Raw genomic sequence first — 16,592 nt, forward strand, 5'->3', positions numbered from 1 at the left:
CGTAATTCAACTAGTCTGTCATTAAATTCAAGGTAACTTGTGTAACCGAGTATATCATTTCTCGAATCTTTGGAACCCCATTACTTTATGACGGTAGCCCGTCTGGTCCTTCGAATCAACTAAGAAACCTCACCAGCGTATTTCGATTCCCCTGTGGGTGCCTAGTGAGGCAGTCACTACTGTTAGGCAGGAACTCAGGAAGCCCCTGGCCTAAACATTTGGTCCTTCGAGCCGGATATCTCAGAAATCCAAGGTTCAAACCTCAAGTGCTCAACCGAGCTTGTGCTGTTAACGCATCCAATACCCCTCATTAGTGAAACTCTAAGTATATCCACGCCGTCCAAGTATTTGTGCTAGTGCAGTGCTCTGTGTATTAGTGCGTTCAAGGACAGTGCCCCTCAAGTGAAGCCGTGTACAGCGTAGAAGAAGACGTCGCCATCATCCCAGGGACATCAGTATAAGTAGAACCTGCCTGGTGAGCCCAGTTTATTTAAGAACTCCTTGTGTACTTTATTTATATTTAACAACTATGTCTTACGCAACTCTAATAAGGCAGCGTACAACTGCTAAGTCTTCGATAACCCGAATTCTCAATTGGGTAGAAGAACATAAAAATTCTGAAAGCGATGTTGCTCCCTTCAAAGTCCGTAGGGACAGAATAAAAGACGCGTTTGAGCGATACGTAACAGTTCAGGACGCAATTGAGAATCTTACGGTTGAAGATGATGCTATTGTCGACATGGAAGATAGATTTGAGTGGGAAGACAAATATCTTCACATTCTAGCGCAAATTGAGACGTGCATCGAGCGAACTTCGGAAAGTCAGTCAGCCCGATGTTCACTGTCCAACTCGCGGACGGGAGCGCCAGCTCCGCACAGTACAAACCAGTACACCGGTATTCGATTACCAGAAATCTCTATCCCCATCTTTAAAGGGGACTCTACTGAGTGGACATCCTTCTCAGATTTATTTCAAGCGCTTGTAGTCAACAACACTTCACTCACAAACGTGCAAAAACTCTTTTACTTGAAATCATTCGTAAGGGATGAGCCTCTGAAACTGATTGATTCTCTAGAGGTTACAAATGATAATTTTGAAAACGCTTATGCAATTCTCAAGCAGCGCTATGAAAATCCCACTCAAATAGCTAATTCGTATTTGTATGCTTTGTTTTCTACGCCTATATTAAAAAAATGTACGGCACGAGAGCTTAGGAAGTTGGTAACCCATTTTAAGGGAACATTGGAATCATTCAAGAACTTGAAAATTACGACAGAGCAGCGAGAAAATCTGATTCTCGTTTACCATTTGCAGCAGAAGCTGGATTTCGGTACCCGTCGCGCATTTGAGCAGGAAAGAGATTTGACTAAACTTCCCACAGTCAATGACCTGTTCGAGTTTCTTGAGAGGAGGTGTACAATCCTCCAGAATCTATCAAGTTCCGAACCTCAGCCGGGAACGAAATCCGGCATAACTCTGCACGCAAATGGTATCAAAGAACGAATCGCCAGTTCCTCACCCCTACTGAGATCACCTCCTCCGTGTGCATGCTGCGATGAAGCGGGGCACAGAATTTACTCATGCAAAAGGTTCATAGCTCTGTCGAACGCGGATAGACGCTCTCTCGTAAACTCCAAGAGGTTGTGCAACAACTGTCTCGGCAGCAAACATCTAGTTGCCAACTGCGCGTCCACCAAACGCTGTTCAGAATGTAATCGAAAACACCATTCTCTGATCCACGGTGATCTACTACGGCAAAGAAATACTCAAAGTACCCAGGGCTCGGCACGCACTGGTAGAAGGGAACACAGACCTGAGACAACGCAAGATCTCAGGCATTCCACTCAATCCTCTTTCCACAATGGTGAAAGCGATCGCGGTGCGCCGAATGGTAGCACTAATAACCCCGAGGCAATGATGGAGCAGACAGTCTCAACTCTCTCAAAGGGAAAATCACACAACCCCTTTATTTTGCTTAGCACCGCCATGGTGAACGTATACACTACTCGGGGGGTTCCCATAGTTGCGAGAGCTCTTCTCGATACCGGGTCGCAACACTCTTTTATAACGCAACGACTCGTTGCCGCACTCGGTCTCAAACCCCAAGCCAAAAAGCTCAATATCACGGGCATCTCTCAACATGCTACCATTTCTCACGCCTCGGTACATATCACTATCCACTCGAGGGTCAATCGAGGATCTCAAGCAAGCGTCACGTGCTCGATTTTGCAGGCAATAACTTCGCCGCTCCCCCAAATCCAAATCGACCCTGAAAAACTCAACATCCCTCGTGACGTCTTCGAACAATTAGCTGACCCAGAGTTCTTCCTCCCCTCTGAAATAGATTTGTTGATAGGAGCGGATGTCTATTTCACTCTTATGTCCCAAGAATTTATAAAACCCCAATCACGAAACAAACCCGCTTTCGTGAACACGCAATTAGGGTGGATAGTTGCAGGTGCCGTTCCTGCTCGCTGTTTGACATCTTCTGTGGATACATACTCACTCAACTCGCACTGCGCCTTCAATGGCCGTGCTGAGACCCAGGTTCAAGAGGAGACTCTCGACTCTCTTTTGACAAGGTTTTGGAACATGGAAGAAATCCCATCCAATCCCCCTCTCTCGGTGGAAAACGCTCTTTCAGAAGAGATTTTCACGTCAACCACAAAGGTGCTGGAAAATGGTTCCTTTCAAATAGACATCCCCCTCAAATCTTCCAAGGAACACCAAAAGTTAGGGGACTCATTCTCCATGGCTCGGAATAGGTTTTTATCTCTCGAAAGGCGATTCCAGTCAAAACCCGAACTCTTCTCAGAATACAAAAAATTCCTCGAGGAATATGTTTCGCTTGGTCACGCCCGATATGTTCCGCTAACAAAGACGAACGAAAGAGGTGACCGCAAATATTTTATCCCTCACTTGTGCGTAACACGTGAAGCTAGTACATCCACCAAGCTTCGGGTGGTATTTGACGCTTCTGCGAAAAGTTCAACTCGTTATTCACTCAATGACATATGTCACAAAGGGTTCCAGGTGCAACCCGATCTCTATGACATTTTATGTCGGTTTCGCTCATTCAACTTCGTGCTGGTCTGCGACATTGAAAAAATGTACAGGCAGATTAGGGTCAATCCCCAGCAATGTTTCTTACAAAATATTTTATGGCGGAGTGACCCCAATGATCCTCTTCAATGCATTGAGCTGTCTACTGTCACCTATGGTACCAACTTTGCTCCATATGTGGCAACTCGAGTGCTGACTCAAATAGGTGAAAATAACAGAAAGGTCTACCCTGCTGCCGCAGACAGCATTCAAAATCAATGCTATGTCGACGACATTCTCAGCGGAGGGGAAAGCGAAACCGAACTCTTCTCTCTTTATGCACAACTAAACTCATGTTTGAACCAATCGGGGTTCCGGCTGCATAAATGGCTATCTAATTCACCGTCAGTCATTAGCAAAATACATCCGTTAAGTTCGTCACGCGAAAACTCCACGATTGACTTAAATCTAGATGAGTCACCCACTAAGGTCCTAGGTCTCAACTGGTTGTCAACTGACGATACATTTTGCTTCACCTCCCCTCAGAAACCGGTTGAGACTATAATTACCAAAAGAAAAATCCTCTCGAGCATTGCGCAATGCTTCGATCCACTCGGCCTCGTCAATCCCGTGATCGTCAAGGGAAAAATCTTAATGCAAATGCTGTGGTCCAAGAAAATGGATTGGGATACAGAAATCTCTGATAAGCATGCTCTAACTCAGTGGGCAGACTTTACCAGATGTTTGTCGCGTGCAAAACAATTAAAAATTCCTCGCTGTATTTTCTTGAGAAAACTTGCTCGCAAAACCGAACTTCATGGGTTTGCTGACGCAAGTTTGGCTGCTTATGGTGCTTGCGTGTATGTCCGTCGGGAATACATTGATAACAGCGTATCCTGCAATCTCGTGTCAGCAAAATCCAAGGTAGCTCCCATGAAGACTGTATCACTTCCCAGATTGGAACTCTGTGCCATGCTCTTATTGGCGAAGCTCGCTCAAAATCTCAAGAAAATATTCGAAGGAAAAATATCATTTGAAACTGTCAATTTGTGGTCAGATTCGGAAATAGCTCTTGGTTGGTGCAGGACTCACGCCAGCAGGTGGACAGTTTTTGTCTCGAACCGGGTGGCCCAGATACAAGACAAATCGAATCATGCAATATGGCGGCACGTGAAGTCAGCTGAAAATCCAGCTGACTTGCTCTCCCGAGGTCTGTTCCCAGAAACCATCATCCAGTCCGATTTCTGGTTCCATGGCCCTAAATTTTTGAACAAAACCGAGTTGTGTCTAGACAGTCTCGATTCATCGCCTTCACTGTCAACTCTTCCCGAAGAAAGGAAAACAGCCTTCTTGATCACCCGCGACCTACATGAACCCTCTCAATTTTGGCACGACATTTTCTTAAAATTCTCTTCATTCTCTCGTTTAAAGCGATCTGTAGCATATGCTCTGCGCTTCATCAGTAATTCACGTCAGGTCAGGTCAAAAAGGTTGGCAGGCGCTCTCTCAGTTGATGAGATCAAAGCTGCTCAAGATCTCATCATCAAAGACGTCCAAAAGAGGAGATTTCGGAAAGAACTTTTCGAAATCTCATCGAAGAAACCGCTGTCAAATAAGAATTTGCTTCCTCTGGCACCTTATATTGATTCGCGCGGGTTTATAAGAGTGGGCGGTAGATTAGCAAATGCCGACATACCATTTGACCAGCAGCATCCCATTCTCCTCCCTTCTCGTGATCCCGTAGTCGCCTTGATGCTCACTCACGAGCATATTCGTCTAGGGCATGCGGGTGCTCAAAGTGTATTGAGCAATGTAAGAACCCGGTTTTGGCCGCTAAATGGGTTGCGCGAAGTAAAACGCATCATTAGGAGGTGCATCGTTTGTCACAGGTTCAATGCTCGAACGTGTGAACAAATCATGGCGAATCTGCCTAAAGAACGCGTTAACATCTCAAGGCCCTTTCAAAATGTAGGTGTAGACTTTGGTGGGCCATTTTTCTTGAAAACCTCAAAATTGCGCAAAGCTCCAACAACAAAGGCATACATCGCAGTCTTCGTATGTATGGCCACTAAAGCAATACACATTGAGCTAGTTTCAAGTCTCTCCACTGAAGACTTCCTCATGACTTTAAAGCGATTTATCTCACGTCGAGGAAACCCCTCGGTCATTTTTAGTGACAATGGCACTAACTTTGCAGGATCTCGTAACGAGTTGAAAGAGTTGTACCAAGCGTTCACAAAAAACAAACTCCAAGATGTTATTCAAACCGCTGTATCTCAACACGAGATTCAATGGAAGTTCATCCCTCCGCGGTCTCCTCATTGGGGAGGGTTGTGGGAATCGGCCATCAAAAGCGCCAAGTATCATTTAAAGCGAATCGCTGGCAGGGCACAATTCACTTTCGAAGAATTTTCCACAGTGCTGTGTCAAATAGAAGCGATTTTAAACTCCAGGCCACTTTGTGCTCTCTCAAACAACCCTTCCGACCTTGCAGCTCTAACCCCTGGCCACTTCTTAATTGGCACAAATCCCACTTCCTACCCAGAAAAGGACGTAACTCATATCAACGAGCATAGGCTTTCCCTTTGGCAGAGGTATGTCCAAATTCAACAGGTCTTCTGGAAGCGCTGGTCAGTTGATTACTTAAATCGACTCCAGAATCGCCCAAAATGGGCTAAAACTGCCAAAAACGTCCAAGTAGGTGACCTCGTGCTCATCAGGGAAGATGACGCCCCCCCTTTGCATTGGCCTCTAGCCAGGGTCATTCAAGTCATGCCGGGATCCGACGGAGTCGTTCGAGTGGTCAGGCTTAGAACTCAAAAAAATGAGCTCACTAGGCCGATAACGAAAATCTCTCCCCTACCTGAACTCTCGTTCCCAGAGGGGGTTCCTTGCGATCAATAGGCCTCGTCTCCCACCATGATGACTTCGCCACCTCTCCTCAAAACCTCCCTTCATGAAAAGCACGTATGGCAAGAAGCCGCTCTCCTTATACCTAAATTTTTGATCCCGTTTTCGCCGAAAGCTCCAACGCCGGGGGGCAGTATGTTGGAAAAACTCCAACATAAAAATCGCTCTCACGTATTGCCCTAACATCTGGGTAATAAATCTGGTAAAGAGAGAAACCAGAAACAAAAGCTTGACATACCACTGGGTGCCAAACCATGGGTACCGCGCTAATCACCTCTCATCTGGTGCACATTCACCCTGATTTATGAAGTGCAAATCGCCCAAACACATTAAGGGCAGCAGTAAATTAGGATGAAATGTGGCAACACACGCGCAAGTGGACATGAACCAGAGGGTGTTAGCGATAAGGTAATGGTGTGAAAGCATCAAGGTGGCGACTTTCTCATGAAATCGTGGGAACCCAAACTCGGGAACCTGCGTCCTCTGCGGGAAGGGGCACGAACTTCTCTTGGAGCAAAAACCAGAACCGTTTTTCATCCCGTCGCGAAAACAACAAACCTCTCTAGCTCTCGTTGCCATAAAACCCCACACACGGGCAATATTGTTAATAAGTTAGTCACAACTCACCCTGTAATTCGTAATTCAACTAGTCTGTCATTAAATTCAAGGTAACTTGTGTAACCGAGTATATCATTTCTCGAATCTTTGGAACCCCATTACTTTATGACGGTAGCCCGTCTGGTCCTTCGAATCAACTAAGAAACCTCACCAGCGTATTTCGATTCCCCTGTGGGTGCCTAGTGAGGCAGTCACTACTGTTAGGCAGGAACTCAGGAAGCCCCTGGCCTAAACATGAATGTTTTTTAAAACCTTTAGAGTTTGAAGTACCCAAAAGTTGTGATGAGTCTTATACTAAAAATACTTTTAAACACGAACCGTACGCCTTTGCTTATTTCATTAAATGCTCATTCGATAATTCACTGTCACTATTAGATTATTATTTTGGTGTGGATGCAGCTGAAGTATTTTGCAAACGAATTGAAGAACACATTCACAAAATTTACAATACTCATCTGAAGCATGATGTTAAAATGCTTCCATTAACAGACGAAGAAAAAAATAATTTTGAAAATTCTGTTATTTGCAGTATTTGTGATGAAAAATTTAAACCCGAAGATGATGTGGTTAAAGATCATGACCATATTACCGGATACTACCGTGGAAAGGCTCACAATCTATGTAATTTACATTACAAAATACCAAACTTTATTCCAGTTTTTTTTCACAATCTAAATTATGATTCCCATCTATTTATTAAACAGCTTTGTTGTGAAGGAGATATAATAGATATTCTTCCACAAACAAAAGAAACATATATTTCATTTTCTAAATCAATTTTAGTAGATAAAGTAGCTACAATGGACAATAGAATTAAAAATATTTTCATTAAACTTAGATTTCTAGATTCTTTTCGATTTGTTGCTTCATCGCTTGAATCTTTAGGTGAAAGTTTAGAAACAGAGCAATGTATTGAAATAAAAAAAATTTTAAAGATCCAAATCAATTTAATGAAATTAGAAAAAAAGGTGTATTCCCATATAATTATATTAATTCAATGGAAAAATTATATGAAATTCAACTACCCGCTATTGATGATTTTTATGATACACTTAATGATAAACCTATAAGTCCCGCAGACTATAACAGAGCTAGAAATATTTGGAATTTATTTAAATGTAAAAATTTATTAGATTATACTAAAACATATTTATTATCTGATGTCCTCATTCTTACTGACTTTTTTGAAGCTTTTCGAAATGTTTCATTTAATATATTTAAATTAGATCCTGCTCATTATTATACATCACCAGGTTTAAGTTGGGATGCTATGTTAAAATACACTAAAGTAAAATTAGAATTATTAACAGATATTGATATGTTGTATTTTTTTAAAAATAACATAAGGGGGGGTATATGTCACTGCAGTGTTCGAAAGATAGAAGCTAATAACAAATTTCTTCAAAATTTTGATTCTACAAAACCGTCATCATATATAATGTATTTAGATGCAACCAACTTGTATGGACATAGTATGAGTCAACCACTTCCTATTGATAATTTTTCTTGGATGACTATTGAAGAAATAGATTCTCTTAAAATTGAATCACTGAAAGATAATGACGAATATGGTTATGTTTTTGAAATAGATATTAAATATCCTAAAAATTTGCATGAAGAACATAATGAGTTACCCTTTTTAGCTGAAAATATTTGTGCACCTAATTCTAATAAAAAAAAATTAATTTGCACTTTAAATCATAAAGAAAAATATATCATTCATTATCGAAATCTTAAACAGGCTCTTGAGAATGGGTTACAGTTAATTAAAATTCATAGAGGACTTAAATTTAAACAAAAAGCTTTTCTAAAACCATACATTGATTTAAATACTGAAATGAGAAACAAATCGAAATGTAAATTGGAAAAAGATTGTTATAAATTGTTTAATAATGCTATCTATGGTAAATCCTTGGAAAATGTTGATAAACGTGTTGATATAAGATTAGTAACACATTGGAAAAACATTGGACATAAGCAGGGTGCTGAATTTTTAATTGCAAAACCGAATTTCAAGAATTCTTTAGTCTTTAACGAAAATCTTGTTGCTCTACAACTAGAAAGGTTAAAAGTACTATACAACAAACCGGTGTATGTGGGGTTTAGTGTATTAGAATTATCAAAAACTGTAATTTATAATTTTTATTACCAATATGTAAAACGGAAATATGGTAACAAAGCAATTTTATTATACACCGACACCGATAGTTTAGTGCTTCATATCACAACAGACAATTTTTATGAAGATATGCAAGAAAATTTAGAAAAATTTGATACTTCAAATTATAGTGAAATAAACCCACATAACATCACTAAAAACAAATCGGTTTTGGGTCGTATGAAAGATGAGTTCGCAGGAAGAGCAATCGAAAGTTTTTATGGAACAGGAGCAAAGGCTTACTGTATTAATTTAGAAAATTTGACTGAAAAAAAGCAAAAGGTGTTAAAAAATATGTCATTCAAAATTCGCTTACTTTAACAGATTATAAAGATGTTATTGAAAAATTCGAAATTAAATATAGAAAAATGAATTTATTTCGATCAATTTTGCATGAAATGTATACACAGTTGAAAAATAAGGTTGCGTTGTCACCTGAAGATGATAAAAGGTATATAATTCGAGATAGTTTCAGAACTTTAGCGTGGGGTCATAAGGATATAGATATTTTAGAAACCAAAACCAATAATGAAGATGAATCAGTAAACAATCTTATTATAACTTTGCGAGATTTAGTGCATAGTAAATATAAATAAAAAAATGTAATTAGTGTAAAAAATGAATAAAAATATATTTATTGTAAACATTTGTTTTATTAACCAGCATTTTAGTCTCAATCTTCTTACGGTATGGAAGTGATCAAAAATATAGTATTATACTCTGTATTGGGGAGTACATTATACGTATTCAACCCCACAAATTCCCATTATCAATATATCTGTTTAAATGATAGCAAAATTGAAACATATCCACACTGTTATAAAGCTATGAATTTTTCTAGAATAAATAATGTTGATGTATTTTCATACAATTTAAATTCCTCCATTCCTACATTTTTCAAAATCTTGTTTGTATATCTTAATGGATCTCAAGTAGTCTCAACATGGAATGTAATTACTCAATGTTCTAATTCTTATTTTAATAAACACAATAATAACATAAAAAGCGACGAATTTGAAAATACCTGTTCACATACATCATCCTATATAGCATTTAGTATTTTACTACTTATAGTTTTTCCTACCATTTCAACAATACTTTATTGTTACTTAAAAAATCGATTTAAATTTTGCATCCACTATCCCCCCACTACTAACCCCCCCCCCCCCCCCCAACGCCACTAATAATCCCAACCACAATTTCTTGATTATTTAAACAATCACGTTAAGTCCACAAATAGTCAGAATTAAGCGTTAGTTTAAATCTAGCAATAAAATGTATAAATCTCATAAAAATCAATTCTCCAAGAATACGGAAGAATTTAAAGTAACCCGCGCCGGTATTGTTATAAATGAAATAATTTACTACATAAACAAATCAAAATCTAAATGGATTAGTGTTGGTTTGTCTTTGGAGAGAGAATACAACCCAGTTATTAAACTAGGAGGTGCAAAGAATAATCAATACGTTATTTTCAATGAAGAACAATGGATTTCTTTTTTGAACAACCAAGGAATTATGATGAGCTTCGTGCATTCTACCAACCAAGGATGGTTACCTATGCAGGGGGATGGATACGAAATACATTTTACGTTTATTGGTGATTCAAGAATAATTAAGATCGTTCAAGATGGTGGAAATGAAATTTTTCTCGGAGGTGATACTATAAGTGTTCTAACAAGTTTAGTGAATTTAATAAAATATCGGTTTGATACGTTGAAATCGCAAGAATTTCCATTGTACTATAACACTCTTTTAGAAGGAGTATCACAAAAAAACGGTGACTTGATTACAAATATGTATACTATTATTTCTCCATTGAAAAACAGTTATAATGTGTGTTGTGTGTTAGAATTATTAGAATTTCACAAAAACTGTATTGTAGAGGATGTTGAAATAATTGCTTGCAATGAATTTGTAAAAAGTTGTCTTGAAAAATAAAATTATTGATGTAAAACTTTTGATTTTGTAGTGAGAAATTTCAAATAAATCCATTTATTAGAAAGCATGTATTTTGATGATATAGAAATACTGTTTATACATATTTGATTATTAATAAATAAGAAAAACTATAACACACTTGATAATACCATGGAAAAAACAGTATCTTTTAATGACAAGAACGAAGTCTTCAAACTGGTTGCATGGAGTTTTGCTTATAGAGAGGCTAGAAAAAATGACCATCTAACTTTGCATATTAATAGACTCCACTTTCAAAGAAGAATTCGGTTGTGTGAAGAAATAATTGCTCAAATATGTTCAAATCCACACAGGATGAAAATTTATAATGAAAGATTTAATGTTACAACTATTGGAGATTAATTAAAAGAAAATTTTAGTAAATGAAAAGTAAATTTATTACAGAATATCTTTTTTCAAAATCCAGGAATTGATTGAGTTACTAAAACCAAGCCATTTAACATAAACTTTATCCCCTTTTTGTTTTAAAATTTTTTCAACCAAGTAAACGTCAGGATATTTAACTTTCTGCAATTCTTCTTTATAGAATCCTCCCTGAACATCTTCATTTTTGTAATCTTTCAATAAGTATGTTGTGGGATTGGTCAACTGAACCTTTTGTATTTGGAATATTTCGCTAGACCAATTCGGTGTGTAACCTTTATCGAAAGCTTCTCTGTGTTTGGAAATCCTCACAAAATCATTCAATTTCAATTTTGACCTTTTGGGATCCACCGTTTTCAAATGGGTGTAGGAGTTTGATAAAATTTCCTCAGCATTCTTATTATTGACACTGTTAGGTTTGTAACCAGTAGTTCGATGAATTGTGTTATTGTATTTTTGTACAATTTTTTCTAAAATATCAATCCATTTATAATTTCCTTGAATTGAGAATTGTTGCCACATAATGTTCTTCAACGTGCGATTTACTCTTTCAACGATGCTTGCTTTTAAATTAGAAAATGTACTGTAATGATTAATTTCATATTTTTTCATAAGTTTATTAAAATCCCGGTTGTAGAATTCGGTACCAAGATCTGTATGCAAATTTTTCGGGGGATTAGATCTTCTTAAAATTGCTTCAAATGCTAAAGTAACATCTTTACTTTTTTTACTTTTTAATGGCATTACCCAAACATATTTTGAAAAGGCGTTTATAACTACCAGGATATAACGAAACCCCTTATTTAATTTGGCATACGGTTGCATTTCTACGAGATCCGCTTGCCATAAGTCATGCAACCCTTTAATGATTACCCTACGTCTTTTATAATTTTTCCTTGTAGGTTTATGTAGCTCGCGAGCCACAGTTTCCTTTGGAGTGAATGACATAATTAAACTACACTATCGCTTCCTTTTAGTAGTTGTTTGTTTTAAAACGTTTGCCTCAATCTGCAAAACTCTTTGTATTATCGAATTAGTGTTATAATTTAATGACTTATAGACTTTCTCCAGAAAGTCATCTATTTGCTTCAGCTTATCTTTTACTTCTGCAAGTGTTTGTGTGAATAAGGTTAGTTTTTCTCTTAGCTCTTGACTTGAAACGTTATTCCTATCATCCATATTTTTTATAGTATCATTTATCTCTTTTTTCAGTAAAGCTGCAGCTTTGTGAACTTCATTGGGTATCATATTTTTTATCAACAGTAGTTCGTTAGTCATTTTTTCTCCAATGTTCTTCGATTTGTCACTTTTAACAAAATGTTTTTCCAAATGATCACCAATTGTTTTATTTGAAATGTGTCGACCAAACTTATCAACAGTCATCTTGAAAATATAATACAAATGAAAAAGGTTGTGGTTTTATACAATAACATCTGCTTCCCTAAGTTCTTCTATAATAGAAATTATTTCATTATTATGACCTGTATGACCTGCTGACGTAGAAGCCATAAGTAAACGAAGCCTGTCAACGAGTTCATTCAAATCATCCCAATATACATAATCCGTTTTTGATTTGTGATTTTTTAAAATTAATCCTCCACCCTTTTTCATTCTAAGTCTACTGCGCGGAGGGGAAGGTTTACGAAAACTTGTTGAGTGTATATTTCTAGTTTTCGTTATACCTTTTTCTTGCAAATATGGTGCTATTATTGTAATATATTTAGATGATTTAGCGCCTTGAACTTGTTCATTGGGATCATAATTCCGTCTATAAGCGTTAGTCCTTTTCAATATATCCATGTAATTATCCAAATCCTCTTTTTTATAGCCAAGTGGATTTACTTTAAATAATAGTTCATATAATCCAACTGTACCAGGATATGTTAATCCTGCAACTTTTACATCTTTACCAATAATTTCGAGAGGTTCTCGGGTTAAGCCTAAAAAGAACTTATCTGATTCAATATCATGAATTATACCAAATTGATGATCGAAACTGTGTTTTTTGTCCTTTATATTATTATCAATATAATTTCTTGGTAGTTCATGGAAGGTTTCTAACCACTCGTTATAAGCAGGAGCACTAACTATTGGTTGTATTGCTAGCTTTGATCGTTCTAAAATATCCGATAAATTCAATGCTTCATCGCTAGATTCTTCTTGAAGTGGTGTACTTTCACCAATCTCCACCGAACGTAAAAAAGAAGGAAATTGACTTGTTGATGTTAAGCTTTCATCAAAGAAGGAGGGTATCTTTAAAGGTAAAAGTGGGGTTTTCCCAGTTCTCATTTTTTTTTCTTTTCTTGGGGTTGAAGTTGCAGATGCTGCATTTTCGATATTAAAAGATTTTTCTTCTTCCTTTTTTCCTTCGGTTATGATATCCGGTGGTTTACTCTTACCATGAACAGCTGAAATTAATTGTTTTAAAGGTTGTGTTAGTGGTTTGTAGGTTTGCTCTAGTCTAGCTTGCGTCTCAAATTCTGCATTTTTTAGACTCTGATATTTTTCTCTCACTGCATTCCTCGATTTAACAAGCTCTCTCTTTAAACGTGCATCATCCATGTTGTAGGATATTATAGTGAAGTGACATTACTTTGAAAACTTTTATAAGTAAATAAATATATCAAATCCCTTTCGGTATCTACCACACTTTAAATTTGAATCTTTATCCACCACTAAAAATCCATACGGTTCTTTCCAACAAAGCGAACATAATTTCTGAAACTGGTTAAATGTCATATCGACATTGATATGGTTTTGATAAATATGTTTTAAATTTGTGATATCTTGTTGAAATATGATAAGTAGGTTAGCATTATCCCTTATTAATTGTTTAGGTATAGACGAATATGTCTGACACAAATAAAAACAATCAATGTTTTTATGTCTTCCAAAGCAAAAATAATCCTTAACAATTTTTTGATCACAACAAACAATATCATCGAAAATAATCAAAGAATTAGGTTCAATTTCTCTTGGATCAACAATATTCTCAGCACTATCTGACTCATAGAAACCAATTTGTTTAAGAGGTTTCATAAGTGTCCTCAAATACTCATACTTTGGTTGATACAATGACTTGGAATAAATATACAAATTTTTAAATCGTAGCCCATTGCGATCTTCAATTAAAGAAATTATAACATTAGTTTTTCCGCATCCTGATGGGCCAATAATTAAGCCCCTTTTACTACTTCCCTGAAATAAGTCACCATGTTTTCTGAAAGTATTTTTTCTCAATTCGTAAGCTTTAATGTTTATCGTGTGTAGCTGTTTTTCAAGACGCATCTTTTAGGTACTTAAAGTACATAAAAAGTGAATGTCTACCAGTTGTTGGATAACCTTATATATAAAATGATTAACTTTCACAATGATCCCATCATTCATACAAAAACTCCCAAAAAAAGAGGAACTGGTATTATCAATACTTTGATAAACAAATTACCTGTTGAATTGCATGTCCCAGGATACAACTTCTGTGGTCCAGGAACCAAGTTGAAAGAAAGATTATCCAGAGGTGATACAGGTGTAAATCTTTTAGATGAAGCTTGTAAAGAGCACGACATAGCATACAACGAGAGGAAAGATTTACAAAGTAGACACGAAGCGGATAAAATCTTAGCATCAAAAGCACTAGCACGGTTCAAGGCAAGTGATTCGGGAATCGGTGAAAAAATTGCAGCTTTAGGTATTAGTGGAGCTATGAATGTGAAAACAAAGTTAGGAATGGGATTGCGAAAAAAAAGGAAAACAGGTCGAGGCTTAAAAGGAGGTAGTAAAAAGAAAACTCTAAACAAAACAATTTTAAACGTAAAAAAGGGACTTATTGGACAAAAGTTTAAAAACTTAAAATCTAGCGCCAAGTATGCTCTAACACTTGCAAAAAGGGGTGGAAAAATTTTACCTCCAAAAAAGAGAGTTATTCCTATTCCTAAATCTGGCGGATTTTTACCTTTGATACCCCTGTTTGCTGGTTTATCAGCATTAGGTGCATTAGGGGGTGGAGCTGCCGGTATTGCAAAAGCGGTAAATGATGCGAAAGCAGCATCTCAAAAATTAGAAGAAGCGAAAAGACACAATGAGACAATGGAAGCTATAGCACTTGGTAAAAAAGGAAGCGGATTATATCTAAAGCCATACAAATCAGGATGTGGACTCTACTTAAAACCATATTCAAAAAACTGCTAAGTGAAATACCTCGAAAATCACTAACAAATTTTCAGTTATTAAAATATATAAAAAAATTGCAAATTCCACATTTCCGAGGTATTTTCATGAGAAATAAATTACCAAAGAAAATTAAAGAGAACGAGCATGGTATAGTGAACCTGGATGATTCAACCAACAAAGGAACTCATTGGACCTGTTATGCTAAAAAAGGAAAAAGAATTATATATTTCGATAGTTATGGAAACTTAAAACCGCCAATAGAGTTAGTGAAGTATTTCATTAGTGATGGTCTCAAGGACGATATAAAGTATAATTATACGAGATATCAAACCGAAAAGCAAGTAAATTGTGGTCAGCTCTGTCTAGAATTTCTTTATAATGAAGTGTATAAAACTCAATAAATTTACTTCTAATTTCAGTATTGACAAGACATGTCTTATAGTTTTGTTCTTAATGGTAAGTCTTCAACACTCACTGCGAAATTTAATCCTCCTATACATCTTGATGACAATTTCGAATACGTAATCGGTTTAGTCAATTTTGAAACATTCAACTCAATTCCAAATGTTGAGAAAGGATCTAATTTGTTTATTATTGGTGGAGAGTATATTACAATACCACCGGGTTGCTATGAAATAGAAGATATTTCTAAATATTTAAAAAAAGAAATTGAAGAAAATACGACACTTGAGTTAACTGCAAACAACAACACTCTTAGAACACATTTTATTTCATCTGCAGACGTTAAATTTGAAGAAGGAACTATAGCAAAACTTTTGGGGTTCGAGTATAAGGTTATACCAGCTAATACTTTGGCAGTGTCTGATCGCCCCGCAAACATTTTTAAGGTAAATGCTATAAATATCGATTGCAGTATAGCTGAAGGGTCTTTTTTAAATGGTACACCAGTTCATGTAATACATCAGTTTTTTCCCAGTGTACCACCCGGTTTTAAAATAATTGAAACTCCCCAGAATGTCATTTATTTTCCCGTAATTGTGAATATTATAGATAAAATAACTGTAAAACTAGTTGATCAAGAAGGTAATTTGATTAATTTTCAAGAAGAATCCGTGACGTTAAGACTTCATCTTAAACGCTTGGACTCGGGATGGTAATTTTGTATAATAGAACACCAAACCTAGATTTTGGCAGAACGCTTAATATCCTCGGTAAACAACAAAACTCTGATAGTACAAAAAAATACACAAGAGGGTTAACACCTTTGAATAAACGGTTTCTTATTTCCCTGGGATTTACATTAAAAAATGGAACATATAAACGTTCAAGAAAAAGTTCTTATTGATGATTCAATTTTGAGTTGGGAAGTGCTCTCTTTTGAACCATTCA

At 36.7% G+C, this 16,592-nt stretch overlaps 1 protein-coding gene across 1 annotated transcript; it reads left to right on the forward strand.

The window, feature by feature from the left end:
• Positions 1-529: 529 nt before the first annotated feature.
• Positions 530-5,947, forward strand: LOC136349969 (uncharacterized). The gene has a single exon (XM_066301541.1). The coding sequence runs from the start codon at positions 530-532 to the stop codon at positions 5,945-5,947; it is 5,418 nt and encodes a 1,805-aa protein (XP_066157638.1).
• Positions 5,948-16,592: the final 10,645 nt, after the last annotated feature.

Source organism: Euwallacea fornicatus, unplaced genomic scaffold (genome assembly GCF_040115645.1).
Source record: "Euwallacea fornicatus isolate EFF26 unplaced genomic scaffold, ASM4011564v1 scaffold_81, whole genome shotgun sequence".
Classification (NCBI taxonomy): domain Eukaryota; kingdom Metazoa; phylum Arthropoda; class Insecta; order Coleoptera; family Curculionidae; genus Euwallacea; species Euwallacea fornicatus.